This window comes from Pelmatolapia mariae, linkage group LG14 (genome assembly GCF_036321145.2).
Source record: "Pelmatolapia mariae isolate MD_Pm_ZW linkage group LG14, Pm_UMD_F_2, whole genome shotgun sequence".
Taxonomy (NCBI): Eukaryota; Metazoa; Chordata; class Actinopteri; order Cichliformes; family Cichlidae; genus Pelmatolapia; species Pelmatolapia mariae.
The window spans coordinates 19,781,096-19,797,262 of NC_086239.1; the positions used below are offsets into that span (position 1 = coordinate 19,781,096).

The 16,167-nt window shown below is 38.7% G+C and overlaps 1 protein-coding gene across 1 annotated transcript; it reads left to right on the forward strand.

Annotated features, from left to right (window-relative positions):
• Nucleotides 1-1,540: 1,540 nt before the first annotated feature.
• Nucleotides 1,541-15,475, forward strand: trarg1a (trafficking regulator of GLUT4 (SLC2A4) 1a). Its single transcript, XM_063494285.1, has 3 exons — nt 1,541-1,953; nt 13,355-13,481; nt 14,228-15,475. Exons 1-3 carry the CDS (start codon nt 1,549-1,551, stop codon nt 14,236-14,238), a joined length of 543 nt encoding a protein of 180 aa, XP_063350355.1. The 5' UTR covers nt 1,541-1,548; the 3' UTR covers nt 14,239-15,475.
• Nucleotides 15,476-16,167: the final 692 nt, after the last annotated feature.

Sequence of the window (16,167 nt, forward strand, 5' to 3'; positions counted from 1 at the left end):
AAAAACACACAAACTGTTAAGAAGTAGGAAAAAATCCAGCAAACATCCAACACAGGACCTGAGAGATGCATCTGGCCCTTCGGGGCCTCTCTTTTAATGAGAGAGGTACAACAGTGAATGTGAACAGCCATTTAAAACACGGTGGAGGCTGTGTGATGGTTTGGGGGCTGGATTTTGACCAGTGGTGTTGGTGATCTTGTCAGAATTGATATTCTCAGACTTTTGATATCAACATGCAGTACTATCTATAAGCGTGTGATTGATGACAGCTTTATTTCTCAGCATGGCAGTGATCACAAACACACTACCAATGCATTCAAAGCATACATGGACCTAATAACACACACACTATCAATCATGAATTTTTGCCTCCACCTAGAAAAGAACAAAAGCCATCCAGGATTCAAAGGAGAGCTCTGAATGACCTTTGAGAAGCCTGGAGAACTGTTCCCGAAGACTACTTAAAGATATTATAAGAAAGCTTTCCAGAGAGAGTTCAGGCTGTGTTGAAGGATGAAGGTGATCATGCCAAATATTGACTTTCATTCTCATCAGGTTGTGTAAACTATATTTTTTCCTTATCTACTGTTCTTTCATTTATGTTTGCAGGTTTCAGTAAATCGCTGCACCTATTTTCTATTTTTCCACAGATATATGGGCTAATGAGGGGTGGCTCAAGACTTTTGCACAGTACTCTGTGTGCAAAAAACAAAAGACAAAAAAAAGTTTTTTGTCTGTTACTGACGTAGTAAAAAAATAACCTACATGATGCCAGTACAACCAGTTAGGATGAACTCGTTTATTTTCCCTTACTGGCTTTTTGTTGAGAACGCTCGAGTTTTATTTTGTACATCGTCGCCGGAAGTGCCCTGTTTAAATGCGTTAACATGACACTGGTCCCAAGTAGAGTGCAGTGGCTGTGTTCCTGGAGACAGAGGAGGAGAAAGTGTCTGATTTTGGGGGGGTCTGCTTCGAAAATCGTCTCACCTTGATCTTTCTTTTTTATGAAAGGAGAAGGAAACCCTTGAAGCTACTTCTGCAAGAACAGACAAACACAGGCTCAAGTGGTGGGACTGGATCTAGATCTGCATGGGTGACAGAAGCTCCTCTCACTGATCTGGATGTGTCAAAGAGGAGGGACGGTTTGTGCTGTGAGCTCCTTTTGAAATGACTCAAGTGTCGGGTGTGAACAGAAGACAAGTGATCGAAGGAGGAAAATGATGTTTACAGGAGTCAGGCTACTTTCATCTGATTTTATTCGTTGCTTTTAGGAAGTTTTTCCATCAAATCTCTCCGCCTTTCAGATAATCTAATTTGAAGCCATCCACCGCACCTCGGCGTGTCAGCTTCTTCGTTATCAAAGTTGATCTCAGCTTTAGAGATTTGTTGTAAAAACTAAAATTTGACTAGTTGCGGGAAGCCGTTATTCACTGTTTTGTAATCAATCTTAAGACATTTTTAACAAATATTTATTTTCAAAAATTTATAAATATATATATATATATATATATATACATATATATATATCTTTCTAACTGAGAGGTGAACATGGCGATCAACACGGATGCCAACTTCCAGAGATCCAGTTTGGGTGAGGGCGGAGGAGGCGCTCCGCCGCCAGACTTCCAGGAAACTGAGAAACTACTTGCAGTGACCACTGAGCCTGGAGGGAACCAGATGAACATGTCCACCTCCTTCACGGTCAACGTGGGCAGCGACAAGGGTCTGGAAGCCGAGGAGAACGGCCACAGCGTCTCCGTGAGATCGGGCTCCACCGGGCAGCTGGCCGCCTCCGCCCCTCTCTCCCCTTCCAAGGCGAGTCTGAGCCGCTCCTCCACCGGCAACGCAGTCCAGGAGACCCCGAAGCCCCGGGATTACCTCATCCTGGTCATCATCTCCTGCATTTGCCCCGTTTGGCCCATCAGCATCGTGGCACTGGTGTACTCCATCATGGTGAGCATCTTGTTGCCTCATCAAAAGTGTTAAAACCCCTAAATATGTTATTGCTGGTGCACATGATGGGACAGTGCTATTAGGCTAAGTAAATTAAGATCTTGGAACAAAAGAGGACTGGGTTCTTGAGATTCCATCACTGCTTCTTGCAGTTAAGGCTCACTTTATATTTGAGAATGCCCTTTACCTTTACAGCCTTTTGATATATGAAGCTTTTTTTAAAGTATGGCTATTATCCCTAACTAAGAACCACATTTACGTTTGGGTGAATGGTCATCCGAGTATTAATTTTAGACAGAAAGACCATTTAGCAGGATGACAATTTAAAAGAGTTTCTGACACTTTTACACTTAAAGGTTTTAAATTTTTGAATATATATAAAGAACAGAAGTGCAAATGTATGTGAAAAACTGACATATACACACAGAACACTCAGTGCCTCATTATCTTTCACTATTGCTGAGGCTTTAAATGATCTCACGCTGGCTGCTTCCACTCAGCTGCCAGATGGTCTGCTTCAGAGGGGCTGATACTTGATGTATCCCTTCACAGGAAATTTAAGGGTGCAGCTAAGACACTAAAGCTACTTCAGTCAGATATAGATATGGCATTACAGAATTGTAAATAAAATGTTGTGTTTTTGCAGATAGACCATGTGGTCTTTGTATGGGCCGCATTCCAAAACGCAGCACATGTAACTGATCTGTGATGCTGAGGATGCACTTTCCTGCTGTCTCCCTCTGCAGTGAGGTCTGGAGCGAAGATGGTGGAGCTGTTGTTTGAGGCTCTGCTTTTTAGTATTGTTTTTTACACAATACTATGCCTATATCGCTCAAAGATACATCAGTACCAGTGTGTGCTGCACATATGAGCTTATAAAAGTGCATTATGCATAATGCAAAGAAAGATGCTCGCGTTTATTTAAAAATGGCATCATTCACATAATTTGTCTGGCAATCAGCAGGAAGTCCACTGTTTACACTATTGAGGACACTAGAACCTCATCAGCTCTGACACTGTAATTGAAGTGTCAGAGCTGAAAGTGACCATTTCAAAAAGCTTGGTATATTTAAATCATGTATGTAAATTTGCCTCCATGCGATATACACACACAACTTTTGAAATAAAGTAATACATAAAGAGAACATAGTGTGAAGGTCAAAAATTTTATGTATGCATGTATTCTTCTCTACCAATATGTTGAAACTGTATCAAATTCCTGCCTAAATTACAACAGTCTTCAATGAGCAATCAGCACCAATCAGCAATGGAGAATTCAGTACAGTTGCTATATTTTTCCTCTTTTCCACATTTACAATAAAACATCTAAAGTAAGAAAAAAGGCTTGTAAACTACAAATCGTATATATATAGGCTCTTCAAGCTCTGTAACAGCCACAATAGAGCTGAGCAAAGTGCGCTGTTAGCCATAATATCTAATGTGTTCTGCATTGTAAGTGTAGAGAAAGGCATACTGCTGTTCCTGAGCAGTACAGACACAAACAGCCTATGACGGACCTTTGCAGTAAGTATCTGGAACCATTCTAGCAGAATTCTTTTAGCGCCATCAGTCGTAACTTCCCTGTGTCACGATTTTAACTCCTGGTGGCTGATGGCTCCTTAGTTTCAAGCCATTTGTGTTTTTCAGCGCACTTTACTTCTGACACTGTCCAGTAGCCAATTCTCAGATCTACAGAGAAACAAAGCAGAGGAAATGCAGTAAGCCATTAGTTCTGTAATATCACTCCTGCGGGGACTACACACCAAGGGGAATATCAGACGGTATCCACAAGACAGCCTTCCCTGAGCCATCATCACGAACCCACTGACATTCACAAGTCGGTTGCTGGCTAATGGCATTGAGAGAGAGGGTGTGTGTGTGTGTGTGTGTGTGTGTGTGTGTGTGTGTGTGTGTGTGTACGGGTTCGTACTATCCTGGTGGGGACCAAAATCTGACTTTTACTATCCTGGTGGGGACTTTCTGCACCGTGGGGACCAAAATCCAGGTCCCCTCGGGGTTGAAAGCAATTTTCACACTCAAAATGCGGTTTTACTGTCAGGGTTACAATTAGGTTATGGTTAGGTTTAGGGTAAGGGTTAGGGTTAGGCATTCATTTTTAATGGTTAGGGTTAGGGTAAGGGGCTAGGGAAAGCATTATGTCAATGGGATGTCCCCACGAGGATAGCAAACCAGACATGTGTGTGTGTGTGTGTGTGTGTGTGTGTGTGTGTGTGTGAAAGAGAGAGAGAGAGAGAGAGAGAGAGAGAGAGAGAGAGAGAGAAAGTGTGGCAGAGGGAGGTTTTCACAGAGGGCAGAAGAAAGAAAAGCGAAGGAGGAAGAAACTGGAGCTGGCCACTAACTCAATAGAAGGCGAGAGAAGTCAATTTAGTTTCTCTGCAGAGGGCAGATTGCAGCAGTTAGCCAGCTCAGTAGCAGCGATCAACATCCTCTCTCTTTCCTGGGGGGTAAGGAAAGGGGATATGGGCCTCCCAAAGAAGATCAAAACATCATTCGCTACAAGGGCAGATGGGCGTGAGAGAGACAGCAAATGGCCGCAAAGTAGTTCCTATCACTTGATTAGAAGAAGCTGAATCAGATAGCACAGTCAGATAAGTGCGAGTGAGTCAGAACAGGAAAAACAGAGGTGTACAACGCTCGCTTGTGAGCAGATGAATCAAAAGTAATGTGGTTGATACCACACGATACAGCTTTGGAGTGCCAGATTAGTGCTAAGTGCCAATATTCGCTACTCATCATCCACTGTGAAATGGATATTGCTGGAAAGTCAAATAAAAAAAGAGCAGTTTTTAAAATGGTATCAATGGGGAGATGTCAGAGGAAGCTGAACAGACTTTAGAAATTCATTCACAGAAAGACAGAAAGATCAAAAAAGACTATCTTAAGGGGTAGCCTGATATGAAATGCCACAGTTGGTGGTCAGTTGCATTATTGATGAGCCTTTAGCTTCCAGTGATCTGGATTCAGACTTCATTTCATGCCAAGAGGGTTTGTGCTTAACAGTGGTGCTATTATGTAACATTAACTGTGCTGTGTGCTGTGTATTAAATTAAAACCTGATGTAAACCATATAGCTTTTGTTTTATAAGTATAGTACGCAATCAACATTTGTAGCTAAGCAATGGCTCAAAAATGGCTGTGTAATGTGATCAGAGTGATAAGCAGCAGTATCTGTGGCACTGTCCCGTAGCTCTAAGTGGCATTTAAGCCTGTTTCAGCTCATTGCTTTAGTTCTTCAGAAATACAGTTGTTTTTAGCAGCAGATTCAAGCAACAAAGCTTTGACAAATCCACAGTATTCCAGCCTGTTTGACACAAAACTGAGCTGCAACAGACCCAAATATTTACCCCAGTAATCTTTCAAAACTCAAACAGAGCTGGAAAGAAACACAAATATAGGAGTGGACACAAATATATCCAGGTGTTATGTTTTTAGATCACACACCTGTCTCCAGCTCCAGCTTTAAATACAATCAAAACTCATGTAATTGCCTGTGTCTAACTGTAAATGCAGACTTCAGTAGATTCTGCTATTATGCAGAACATAAACTATATCACAGAATTTAAGCAAATACACATTTTTGTGTATGTAGACAGTGCAAACATTAAATAAGATGTATATCCATCTTTTAATCCCTTAAACAGGTAAAAGTATCCATCTGTGTTGGTCCCATTTAACCTTGTAAAAGAGTCAGAATCTTTCCACACTGTAGATGGTGCATTGCTAACAACAGGAACAAGTTACATCCATCATCATCTCCCGCTGCTTTCAGCAGTAGGAACACATAAAAGCCAACTTCCAGCTGGCTGCCGCCAAAGATCTCTGACAGATGCTTGGTGGGAAGGGCTTGCGGCTGGCAAACGCGGAAGATACGCAGTCAATTATGGTTACTGGAGAGGTTGGGGTAATAGGTTTTTACAGTGCGCACTAGCCTATCCCAGTAATGGGAATGCCCAAACTGCAGGAGCATTACTGCATGTGCTGCAGATTTGCCTGTAAAATATGGTCTCACAATGCTGCACTGGCAGGATGGCTTTGTTTGTGTGTGCATGTGTGTGTGTCTAGGTAAATGAGATCTTATTAGCAGTCAAGTGCTGCAGTCACCATCAGAGAGCATTTTACACTGTTCTTACCCAACGTGAGCTCATCAGAGTGTTACAGAGAAAAAAGAAAAGCCCGTGTGCTACAACTCATTTATCATTTTAAATCAATGAATGCTACAATGTGATCATCCAATGAATAATAAAACTGAATGCATAGAAAGTCATGTTTTGAGCACAAGTATAGTACAGAGCACTTACCAGCGTTAGGGCCACTAGCTATATGAGTGGATTTTTTGATAATATAGGAGCTTTTAAAATCTTCAAATCCCACTACTCGATGATTTAATATTAAAAATGAATGCAACTTTACTTGTTTTAATTGTATCAAAACAAAACATTTTATTTACAATATTGTACAGAAATCTTGAGCCACCCCTCTTTTCTTTCTATTTTGCCTCCAAAGAACAAGACTTTCTCATATGATAGTTCTCCAGCCTTCCAGAAGGTCCAGAAGTTTCTTTAGCTGTTTTTCCACTCATTTTCATTCCAGTGCTTCTACCTCACTATATTCAGAGGAATGTTTTTGTTAGGCCACTTAACACTGACCTATGACTCATTCAAACATAAAAAGACATGATAAGTTAGGGGATGAACCAGTGTTGTCTCTATGCAAAGAACTGTATCTTCAGGCACTTTGTTACTAGCAGCCTGCTACAGCACACATAAATTGTATTTTGAAGTGGAGGACAAAAGAATAAGAATCTTCAGAAGATAAAAGTTACCTGAATGTCATGTCCTTAATAGGGGAAAAGATCCAGCCTGACAGGACCTGAGAGATGCATTTGGCCCTCCAGTTGATCTAAAGGGCCAGATGTTCACTGAAGACTCACGAGATGGTCTCAGTGGAAGGGACCGTCTTCTTCTGGCAAGAAGGCATTCTTAATGAAGGGAAACTGGGATAAAAGGCTGAGGTATGCCAAATTATACAAAAACGGGACTGAAAAATCAGTGGCAACAGTTGAGGGGAGTGATGAATCCAAATGTGAAATCAGGATGTACAGAAGAGGTCAGGAGAGAGATACGACAGTGAGTGTCTACAGCCATCTGTAAAACATGGTGGAGGCTCTGTTATGGTTTGGAGCTGCCTTTCAGCCAGTGGTGTTGGAAATCTTGACAAAATTGATTACATTTAGTTTTATTTCTATAAATGACAACAACAGTTGCCTCAAGGTGCTTAATTGATACAATTGTAAACAGAGAAGTGCCATCAGATTTTGATACCTAATGCAATACCATCTGCAAATCATCTGATTGGTAATAGCTTCACTTTTCAGCATAACAATGGTCGCAAACACTTCCAGTGCAGTAAAATCAAATATTTTCAATGGACCTTCATATTGTCCTTATATATCGTATTTGCATGTGGGTTTACAAATGTTTCAGTAAAACATTACACCTATTCCACATTTTAGTAGCAAAATATAAAACTGAGGGGTATCTCGAGACTTTTCCACAGCATTGTATATTAATCTTTTCTATGTAAACTACTGTTTAAAACTGGACAAATGCAACAGAAATCGCTTCAGCACATTAATTTGTGATTAACTACCTGCAAAAAAATTTTTTATAATAATGGCATTTGCACCAGCTTAAGCTGTGCATTCCAATTGCTAAGTAACAGATGCTAAACTTACTTTTCATTGTGTGATTTGCATCACATTAGATAATGACAGCTGTGTAACTAGACAACTCTTTGCTTTAGAAATCTCACCTGTGGTGAAAGCATTTCTTAGTGTTTCCCCTTTTTTAGTACAAATAGCCCTTTTCTGTTTTGTTTTTGTAGTTGTATTGTATATCGATAAACTGTGTTTAGTTTAACAAACAGATTGCTAATAATAGCATACATTATCCCGATGATAGTGCACTGTGCTATGAAATAAACGATGAAACCTGACTCTGAGTTATTTAAATATGCCTGGCAGTGGTTCACTTATAAATGATCTGCCAATGGATAAAGGTTTATACTATGATGGTCTAGTCTTTTAAAACATTAGCACTCTGTTAGTTTGTTTGAATTCACAAGCAAATATATAAACACAAGTAAAATCGTATGTAACCATGAGCTACAATGCATTTTATAGCTAGAATAGGTATTGTGCCATCATAGCTCTGGGAGGTTTGATCATTTGGTTGCATGGGTGGTTTGAAATTTTAATGGAAATTTTCTGTAAAAAGTCTAAAAGCCTTGCTAGCCGCTTCCGAGAGACTGCGATGTTCTTTATCTCTCACCGGACCAATGTGATTTAACTTAACATACCAAAAAAAAACCCTGCAAAAGCCTTGTACAAATTCATTTGGGGATTAAAAATGTCTGTCACTACTAAATTATAAATGATTGTCATCTTTGAACTTGAAAAAAAAAGTTAAGTACAGTTTAAAAATAAAAATTTAAGCAATGAAATGAATATAATCTAAAAGTTTTGAAAGATATAATGTATAAACCTGAAAATCGACAGATTTGCTCATAGAAGAAAACATCCTCTCACTGTACACTTCTGTGTTCCACCATGGCTGCTGTTGGTTCTCCATTATTAATGGCAAGTGAGAAAAGAAGCACTTACTGACTTACTACCACCCACACTTGTCTGCTGAACATTTAAACACATTAGAGAGAACGAGTGTGCGTGTACAAAGGTAGCACAATGAACACTACAATTAGGGTAGAATTTCCCATTCTGAAAACAAATATGACCCGTAGTCGTGCTGTGAATCAATACAGGCGTGATTCAGTGAAGCAAAGGGTGCCTCCCTTTCACTACACACAGATATTCACAAACACAAATGAAAACCTCTCGCAGGTCTCAAAGGTAACATCCAACAAGACTAGGCCCAAATGAAAGTGCTGACATTGCCTTCCTTTGTTTCTTTTTACTTTCTTATTATCATTATGCAAGTAAAATATCATCTTTTTAAATCACCTCCATTCTCCATTGATGGTTTCTCTCCAAGCTGGCCAAATAGGCTGTGTTTTCTGAAAGGGACTTCCATTGATTTAAGGTGCTGATGCTGCTTTTCTCTATGAGAAAAGATCAATACAGGCTCCAGCGGGACTTTGCACCATAGCTTCACATTGCAGTCCTCAGAGCAAGAAGATGGAGTGTGTCCCTGTGAGTGAGTGAGTGAGTGAGTGAGTGAGTGAGTGAGTGAGAGTAAAAAAAAAAGTAATGTTTTTGTTTTACTGTCATGAGCCTGGATTGTGGGATGAGACATTACATGTAGTAGATATTTACATTTGATCAAATTTGAATAAATCCTAGAAATAATCCTCCAGTTAAATAGTTTTTGTGATTACGTTTCTTACCATGCAGTATATAGGAGTGCATTACATTAGGTGATTGTTTTAAGGCAATTGCATTATACTGAAATATCTTTGTTTTAATTGCGATGCAGCATCTGTCAAAAGTTGGGTTTGAGCCTTTTAGAATTAAAAATTGGGAGGCGTTTGTGAGGCTGCGATAAACTGTGTGAGCAAATCAGTCAGTAATTTAACCCCATAATGACTAGTGTATTATATCTGATACATACAGTTTTTGTGAGTTTTTGAGACTTCAACATTTTCAGTGTGATTTTTTTTCTTTCCTAAAAAATATAAATATATTGGATAATACACTTTTAAGAAGTAATTCTTTGCCAGATGTAGCTATCATATTTGCTAAATCTGACTTTGTTTGTTTGTTTTTTGCAAATTATTGCAAATTTCATCTTTTTTTAAATGTCAGGAGGTTCAATAAATTCTCGATAAATAAGTTTGAAGGGGTAAGAAGAATATTTGTCAGTGTAAAATTTTGAAGAATGTACATTTTTCATCACATGGTCCCAAGGTCCTCCTTAAAAGCAGACATGAGCTTTTCACAGAAAGATCTCAAAAAACTACTGTCAGTGTATTTCATCTTTGCATTTACAACTAAAAAAAACATAATTTTCATAATTACCAGAGTTGTTAACTTAGAGCAGCTGTTTTGGCCTAATAAATTTGTTAAGCGCTGTGTATTTAATTTATTTCTCCTTTTTTTCCTGCATCTTTAATAATCCAAAACATTCATATTTCACCCATGCCTAGTACCACTTCCTCATCTTCTTAATATTGAGTTCATTATGTACTGGGCAGCTGAAATCCTTTATCATGCAAGAATGTGAAGACATTCTGCTTTGAAAGTATATCATGAGCTCGGTTGTTGTTATTATTTCCCAAACATCAGGCATTATTAAAAGAAGAGATGAGTGCCATATTTAAAAGTAGTTTTCCACTCTACCCTAAGGTTGCACTGTCCCAAACCCACGTGCACTAGTGCACAGTAGTATCTTAATACCAGACAGCCTGGAGGCAGAGCATCTCACGGGAGTGAGACGATGGAGTAACAAGTTAGTAATCAGGGGAAATACTCTGTAATTCAATCTGAATTTGAGGCAGTTCCCACCTAACCCCAACACTCTATTTCTTCAGTATTCAGTGACTGAATGAAGCAAGAAAACAAAGACACCATAGCATGATTTCAAACTAAATTGTGAGGGTAATGTAAAATTAAGGATAGTGTATTACTTCCTGAAATTCTCTTATGAAGCATGAAGTTCTCAATCGCTGCTAAACTCAGGTGTAGGCAGGTTTCATTGCTGCAGTCACACATGGACTGAGTCATGATCCTTCTTCTACCAGGAAATCACCTCTTACTTTTAATTCTGATTAAAATGCTTTTAATTTCAGTCAGTGTTAATGATATTTATTTCATTAACACTTTCATACACACAATGCAGTTTATATTTAAAGCATTTAAACTTTCATATGTAAAATGGGAAAAATCTTTTGAGGAATATGATAGTGTAGTTAAACTGTCAAACCGATGAATTTCTTTGTTTTGTTTTTGTTTTTTAACTTTTCATATTTTCATATCTATAACTCCAACCTGTGTAGAGCTTATATGTGTTTTAGTCTTCGGACAGTAGGGCAGCACTTTCTTTCTTCTAATACCAGATAAGTTTTGGTGAGAGGTCCAATTTCTGTTTTATCACCTCTGTTTTGAAAAGACTCATCATGGACACCTGCTGAAGTATTTAAACGCCATCTGCATTCAGGTTGATCAGGTTGTTTATCTAGTGCTCAAGTGAAATTTGTTAAGTTATAGAGCAAATACTTGGAGTGATATATGTAAACTATAACCAAAACACACACACAATGAAATTTTGTTTTATGACTAAATAAATGAAAAACAGCAACATAAGATTTTTTATTTGATGTTTGCATGTACATGCTGCAATACTGTGAAGAGCAGTGCTCCTTTGTGTGGACTCCCGTTCACAAAATAAAAATACACACTGTTAAAAAACCCTGTCAATCCAATGGAAAGCCTGAGACGTCAGTAACGGGAGATTTGATCTTTGGGGTGACTCACATAAAAGCAATGCAGAAGGCTGAGGATTCCCATCCATCACGCCTTTCACACATACGCATGAATCACCCTGTCTCCGTATCTGCAGTGTACACGCAAAGCAATATACGTTCAGCATTAAAATGATATACAACCCCTTCATACTGCTGCACTCACCGACTCCATCCAATTGGCTCTGGAAGTCACATTCTTCCATCAGTCCCAATCTGCCGGCATGAAATTTGACCGTTTACAGTTTAAATAAATTACTCTCTGCATTTCACAAGTCAACATTACTGCGCTTTACTTTCATCAATTTCTATTTAAAATAAGTATTGATTAAATATATGATAAATATTTTAAAGTGTAACTCTTGGAGAGCTGCTTCAGTATTTTCCTCCTGCCAGGAACTTCATCATTTTCCCAGTAAAGACATGATCCCTTCTCTGCACATGTCAAAACCATCACAGCTTTGCCTCTAACATTGTTTCCAAAACACTGTGAGATGTCACTCTGACATAATCATTTCTAACCCTGTCCATCATGGTCTCTTTGTCAGTGCCACCATCTCCAAACCACATGTCACAGCAGGTCTCACTACCATCTTGTAAACCTTCCCTTTGACTTTTGATACTCTTTACATTTTCATCTTTCCACCTGTCACTCTTTCATTCACACACACGTATTCTGTTTTGCTACAACTGACTTTCATTCCTTTTCTCTCCAGAGCATACCTCCACCTCTCCAGGCTCCAGAGTCCAGAGTCCACAGAGACCCTTGCCTGACCTCATAATGCTTTCCTTTGCCTTTGCCACCTCTCTTTTTTATATTATTAGCCTCCAGTACTCTGTGCACTTTATTCATCTTCCTGATTATCCCACTGTTTCTTCACTAACCTTTGAGTGTTTTCTTGTACTTCCTCTTTCCACCACCAAGTCTCTTTGTCCTGTGCCGTCTGCCCAGAAGATACCCCAAACACCAGTAACCTTTCCCCACCACCCAGAGCTTGTCTCAACTCACTTCTACTTGTTCTTGGTGTCCAAAGTCATTCTACAGACTACCATCTGATGCTGCCTAACTACATTGTCCCCATGAAAGCTTTTGAGGGTTAGACTTTTCAAAGAGCCACAGGTTAGAGTGTGAACAATTATTGGTACACCTCAGCGCTTCAGTGTATATGCCGAAAGAAAAACCAGCTCTGGAGAACATATGGGTGTTTTATGTTTTCAATGTAAAATATGTACTAATCTGGACATTTTGTAAGTAATTTTTCAAGAATTTTTCACATTTGTTTCACCCATAAATGGGAAAAGCATTGCACTTTAGTACATAAGCTCAGTGAGCAATGGTGTATATGTATCTTGAATTTTCACATCTTACACTCAATGTGTGTGAAGACTTGTGTATGTTCATGAGTTAATAAAGTTTTTTTTTTAATCACCTTTTTCTTTTTTTAAATGTTAAATCACATCACACCAGATCAGCAAAATCCATACATGAGCCTGACTGATCCAGGATGATTAGTTCAACTAATCAAACAATGTGAACCTGAGTTCTTCAGAGACGCGTGCGGGTGCAGTAACTCAGGTTTTGGGGTAGTGTCGGAGGAAATTTAAGACAAGTCACAAAGTCTTCGTGCTGCTTGGTCTTATGGTTTTTCCTACACAAACTGGAAAAATAAAGAAAAAGAGGAAGAACTGGACTAATTACAAATAATACTTTATAGGGTTCCTGCTACATCACTCTTTGCATCTCTAGCTTTATCCAAGAACTCATAAATATGTAGATTAAAATCTCCACCCTAAGTGTATCCTTGGTTTGGCTGGTTCGACAGATATTCCTAAAAATGTTCTGTTTGGTCTACTACCTAATATATTAAATTTGTTTAATAGTCTTACTGCTTTTGTGTGTCCCCAGTCCAGAAACAGTCTCCAGGCGGGGGATATAGACGGGGCCAGGAGGCTGGGTAAACTGGCTCGTCTGCTCAGTATCTTCTCCATTGTCTTGGGCGTGGTCATGATCACAGTCTACGTCTCAGTTTCAGGTACATTAATTGAATCAAGCAGGACAAATTTTTGAGGACAGTGATGTTATCATTATGGTGTCCAGTGTGCTGCACTGAGATTTAGATTGAAGTTTAAAGTGTAGCTGTAGATCATGAAGGAGGAACTATCTACTCAGAAGAGCAGTCCAAGAAACATTTGCCAAGGCAGCTCACTCTCTCGGCAGAGTGTTATAATTCTTGTTAACTCATTTTGTTTACTTTGTTCTTTTTAAACATACTTTAAGAAGTTTGTAGTGCAGTAAAAATGAGATAAGAGAAGCATGACAGATGTTTACATTGATTACATTATTGTCACTTTTATATCAATCTTGAAGGAGAGGTCAGAGGTCAAACGTGACACATTTTAAATTCTTATAAGGTACTTTCTATATGTTGACAACACACCCCATAGTTTCTAGGTTATAAGGCTTTTTGTCAATTTTCAACCAATAAATCATTAAGTTGACCTTGAAGATAAGCCCCCTCTACACTCCCACAAAGTTTTATCGAAATCAGAATCCAAAACTTTTCAAGTGATCATGTTTACAGACAGAAAGAATGACATGCTTCAGATGTGTTTCCTGTTTTCAACTTTCCAACATCCGTGTGTGTGTGTGTGTGTGTGTGTGTGTGTGTGTGTGTGTGTGTGTGTGTGTGTGTGTGTGTGTGTGTGTGTGTGTGTCACATTTACTTTTGCTGCAATCATAAGTGTGTGACATACTTCTTCTCTTTCCCTTTTTTTACAGTTTCCAAATGAACTCGCGAGAGATGATCTTTCAGCAAGTAAACAAATGAAAAACACCATTCAGAGATGCATGTATTAGAATCTGGTTAGCATTTGCTTGACAAAAATAATGAAAATCCTGATGTAAATCTGTCAGGTTAAAACAGAGGAGGAAGAAAATGCAGATTTGTTTGTGGTCAGAAGGAACCCCGTGTGTTTCCCAGTGTGGAACATGGACTTCTCTCAATGAAGACAATAATCTGTGTATGAGGAGAGAGCGACTTTCTCTGTATGAGATGGAGCTTCTTTGGAAAAATGGATTTGGGGTTTTGTCTCCAAACTTTGGACAGCTGCATATAATCCTCATATATTCCTTATCGAATCTTTTGCATTCAAAGCATATACAGTTACAAATATATTTGAAATGTGGATAGAAAAAAAATACATATATACATTGTATATGTACATTTTATATAATGTTTGTATGCCAAGCGGTGCTGGGTTTGCTAAGGCTGTCATAGTGGCTCCTTTGTCAGTACCTGGATGCTCAGTGGAAACTCAAAGGTTTGTGAAAGTGGGCAGGGGACATAATTGTTTTTATTTATTATAATTTTTCATTGAAAACAAAAAAAATACAAGACCAAGTGCATGCCTGAATGTAGCTCACCGAATCTCTGCCTTCATTTTGACTGTTATTTCCATGTTTCTTACCTTTTCCAGGAGTCTGAGAGACTAGCAGGTTTGCACATGTGAGACTGTTTTGTGTACATCTAATTATTTACCACAAACATGACTTAGTCTCAGCTACACCTTCAGGTGTTGTTTCTCCTCACCATATTCCCTTATAATTAATTTTACGTGTGTGTGTGCGTGCGTGCGTGTGCACGTGTGTTTGCTGCCTTTCTACACCATAGCTCCCTATTTGGCATTGTTATACAATGACTGTTAAATGTCACTGATTGTTTCACTGAATGTTTTTTCCAGCTTGTTGTATTGGTATAAAATGTATTTATACAGGAAAATATATATGCAATATGTACGCATGCTATGGGCCAAACAGGCTGACACAAACTTGTTTTTTTTTTTTTAACAACAAGCAGGTCTATAAGTTCAACTTAGTAACAATGAAAAGCATTTAAACAAAAAACACAAGCATTCTGTAAAGTTCAAGCCTGACAAATTGTCTGTATTCATAATTTTATCAAAGAGATGCAGTTTATTGATCTGCCTGTGGATACATAACAAGGCTTGTGAGCATAGATAAAATTCAGTAACACTATGTTGCATTATTCAGATCATTTGGATAGATTTTGGGGGCAATAATGTTATTTGGATGGCAGGGTTAATTTACATTTTGTATCATTTTCATTTTGATAAGTTACAGTGCTTGTTTTCACTTGCTCATACAGTTCAAACAAGTGAAACCCTATAGCTATATTATGCTGCTAAAGTGATACTACCAAGTCCTCAACATCATCAGCGAAAGGATGTACAACTGCTAACTGTCGAGTTAACAGACTTTCAAGTCCCCGTTCATACTCATGGTTGTACAAAAAGTCACTTTAGCAAAACATCCGAAAGCAGCAAAATCCAAAGATGCCCTACTGTTTACTTAGTGCAGGCGACAGCCCTGCTGTTTTTCTTACATCTACATTTTTCATCTGGAACAAATGGCGAGCAGAAGCCAACTGTCAGTAAAACAGTTCAAACTTTTCCACTTCATTTCCGTGTATTAATGTGTTTCCTTTCCAGTATATTGTATGTGCCAGTTCACATCTCTGTGGTGTACATTTTGCATGTCAGGAATAAACATTACCATGCATGGTCCAAGTTGTGCCTTCTCATGGTAACTTCCAATTCACAAGGAATTGTGTTGACCACAGCCATGCTAGCAGCTTTCTGAGTCTGTAGTCTATAGATAGCATGTTATTTCAGGTAAATGTAAATATTCCAATAATTATA

Bases quoted from the DNA above. Each gene is read 5' to 3' on its own strand.
- trarg1a (XM_063494285.1), top strand. From the start codon at position 1,549: ATGGCGATCAACACGGATGCCAACTTCCAGAGATCCAGTTTGGGTGAG. The intron at 1,954-13,354 runs GTGAGCATCTTG...GTGTGTCCCCAG, and splicing joins CACTGGTGTACTCCATCATG to TCCAGAAACAGTCTCCAGGC.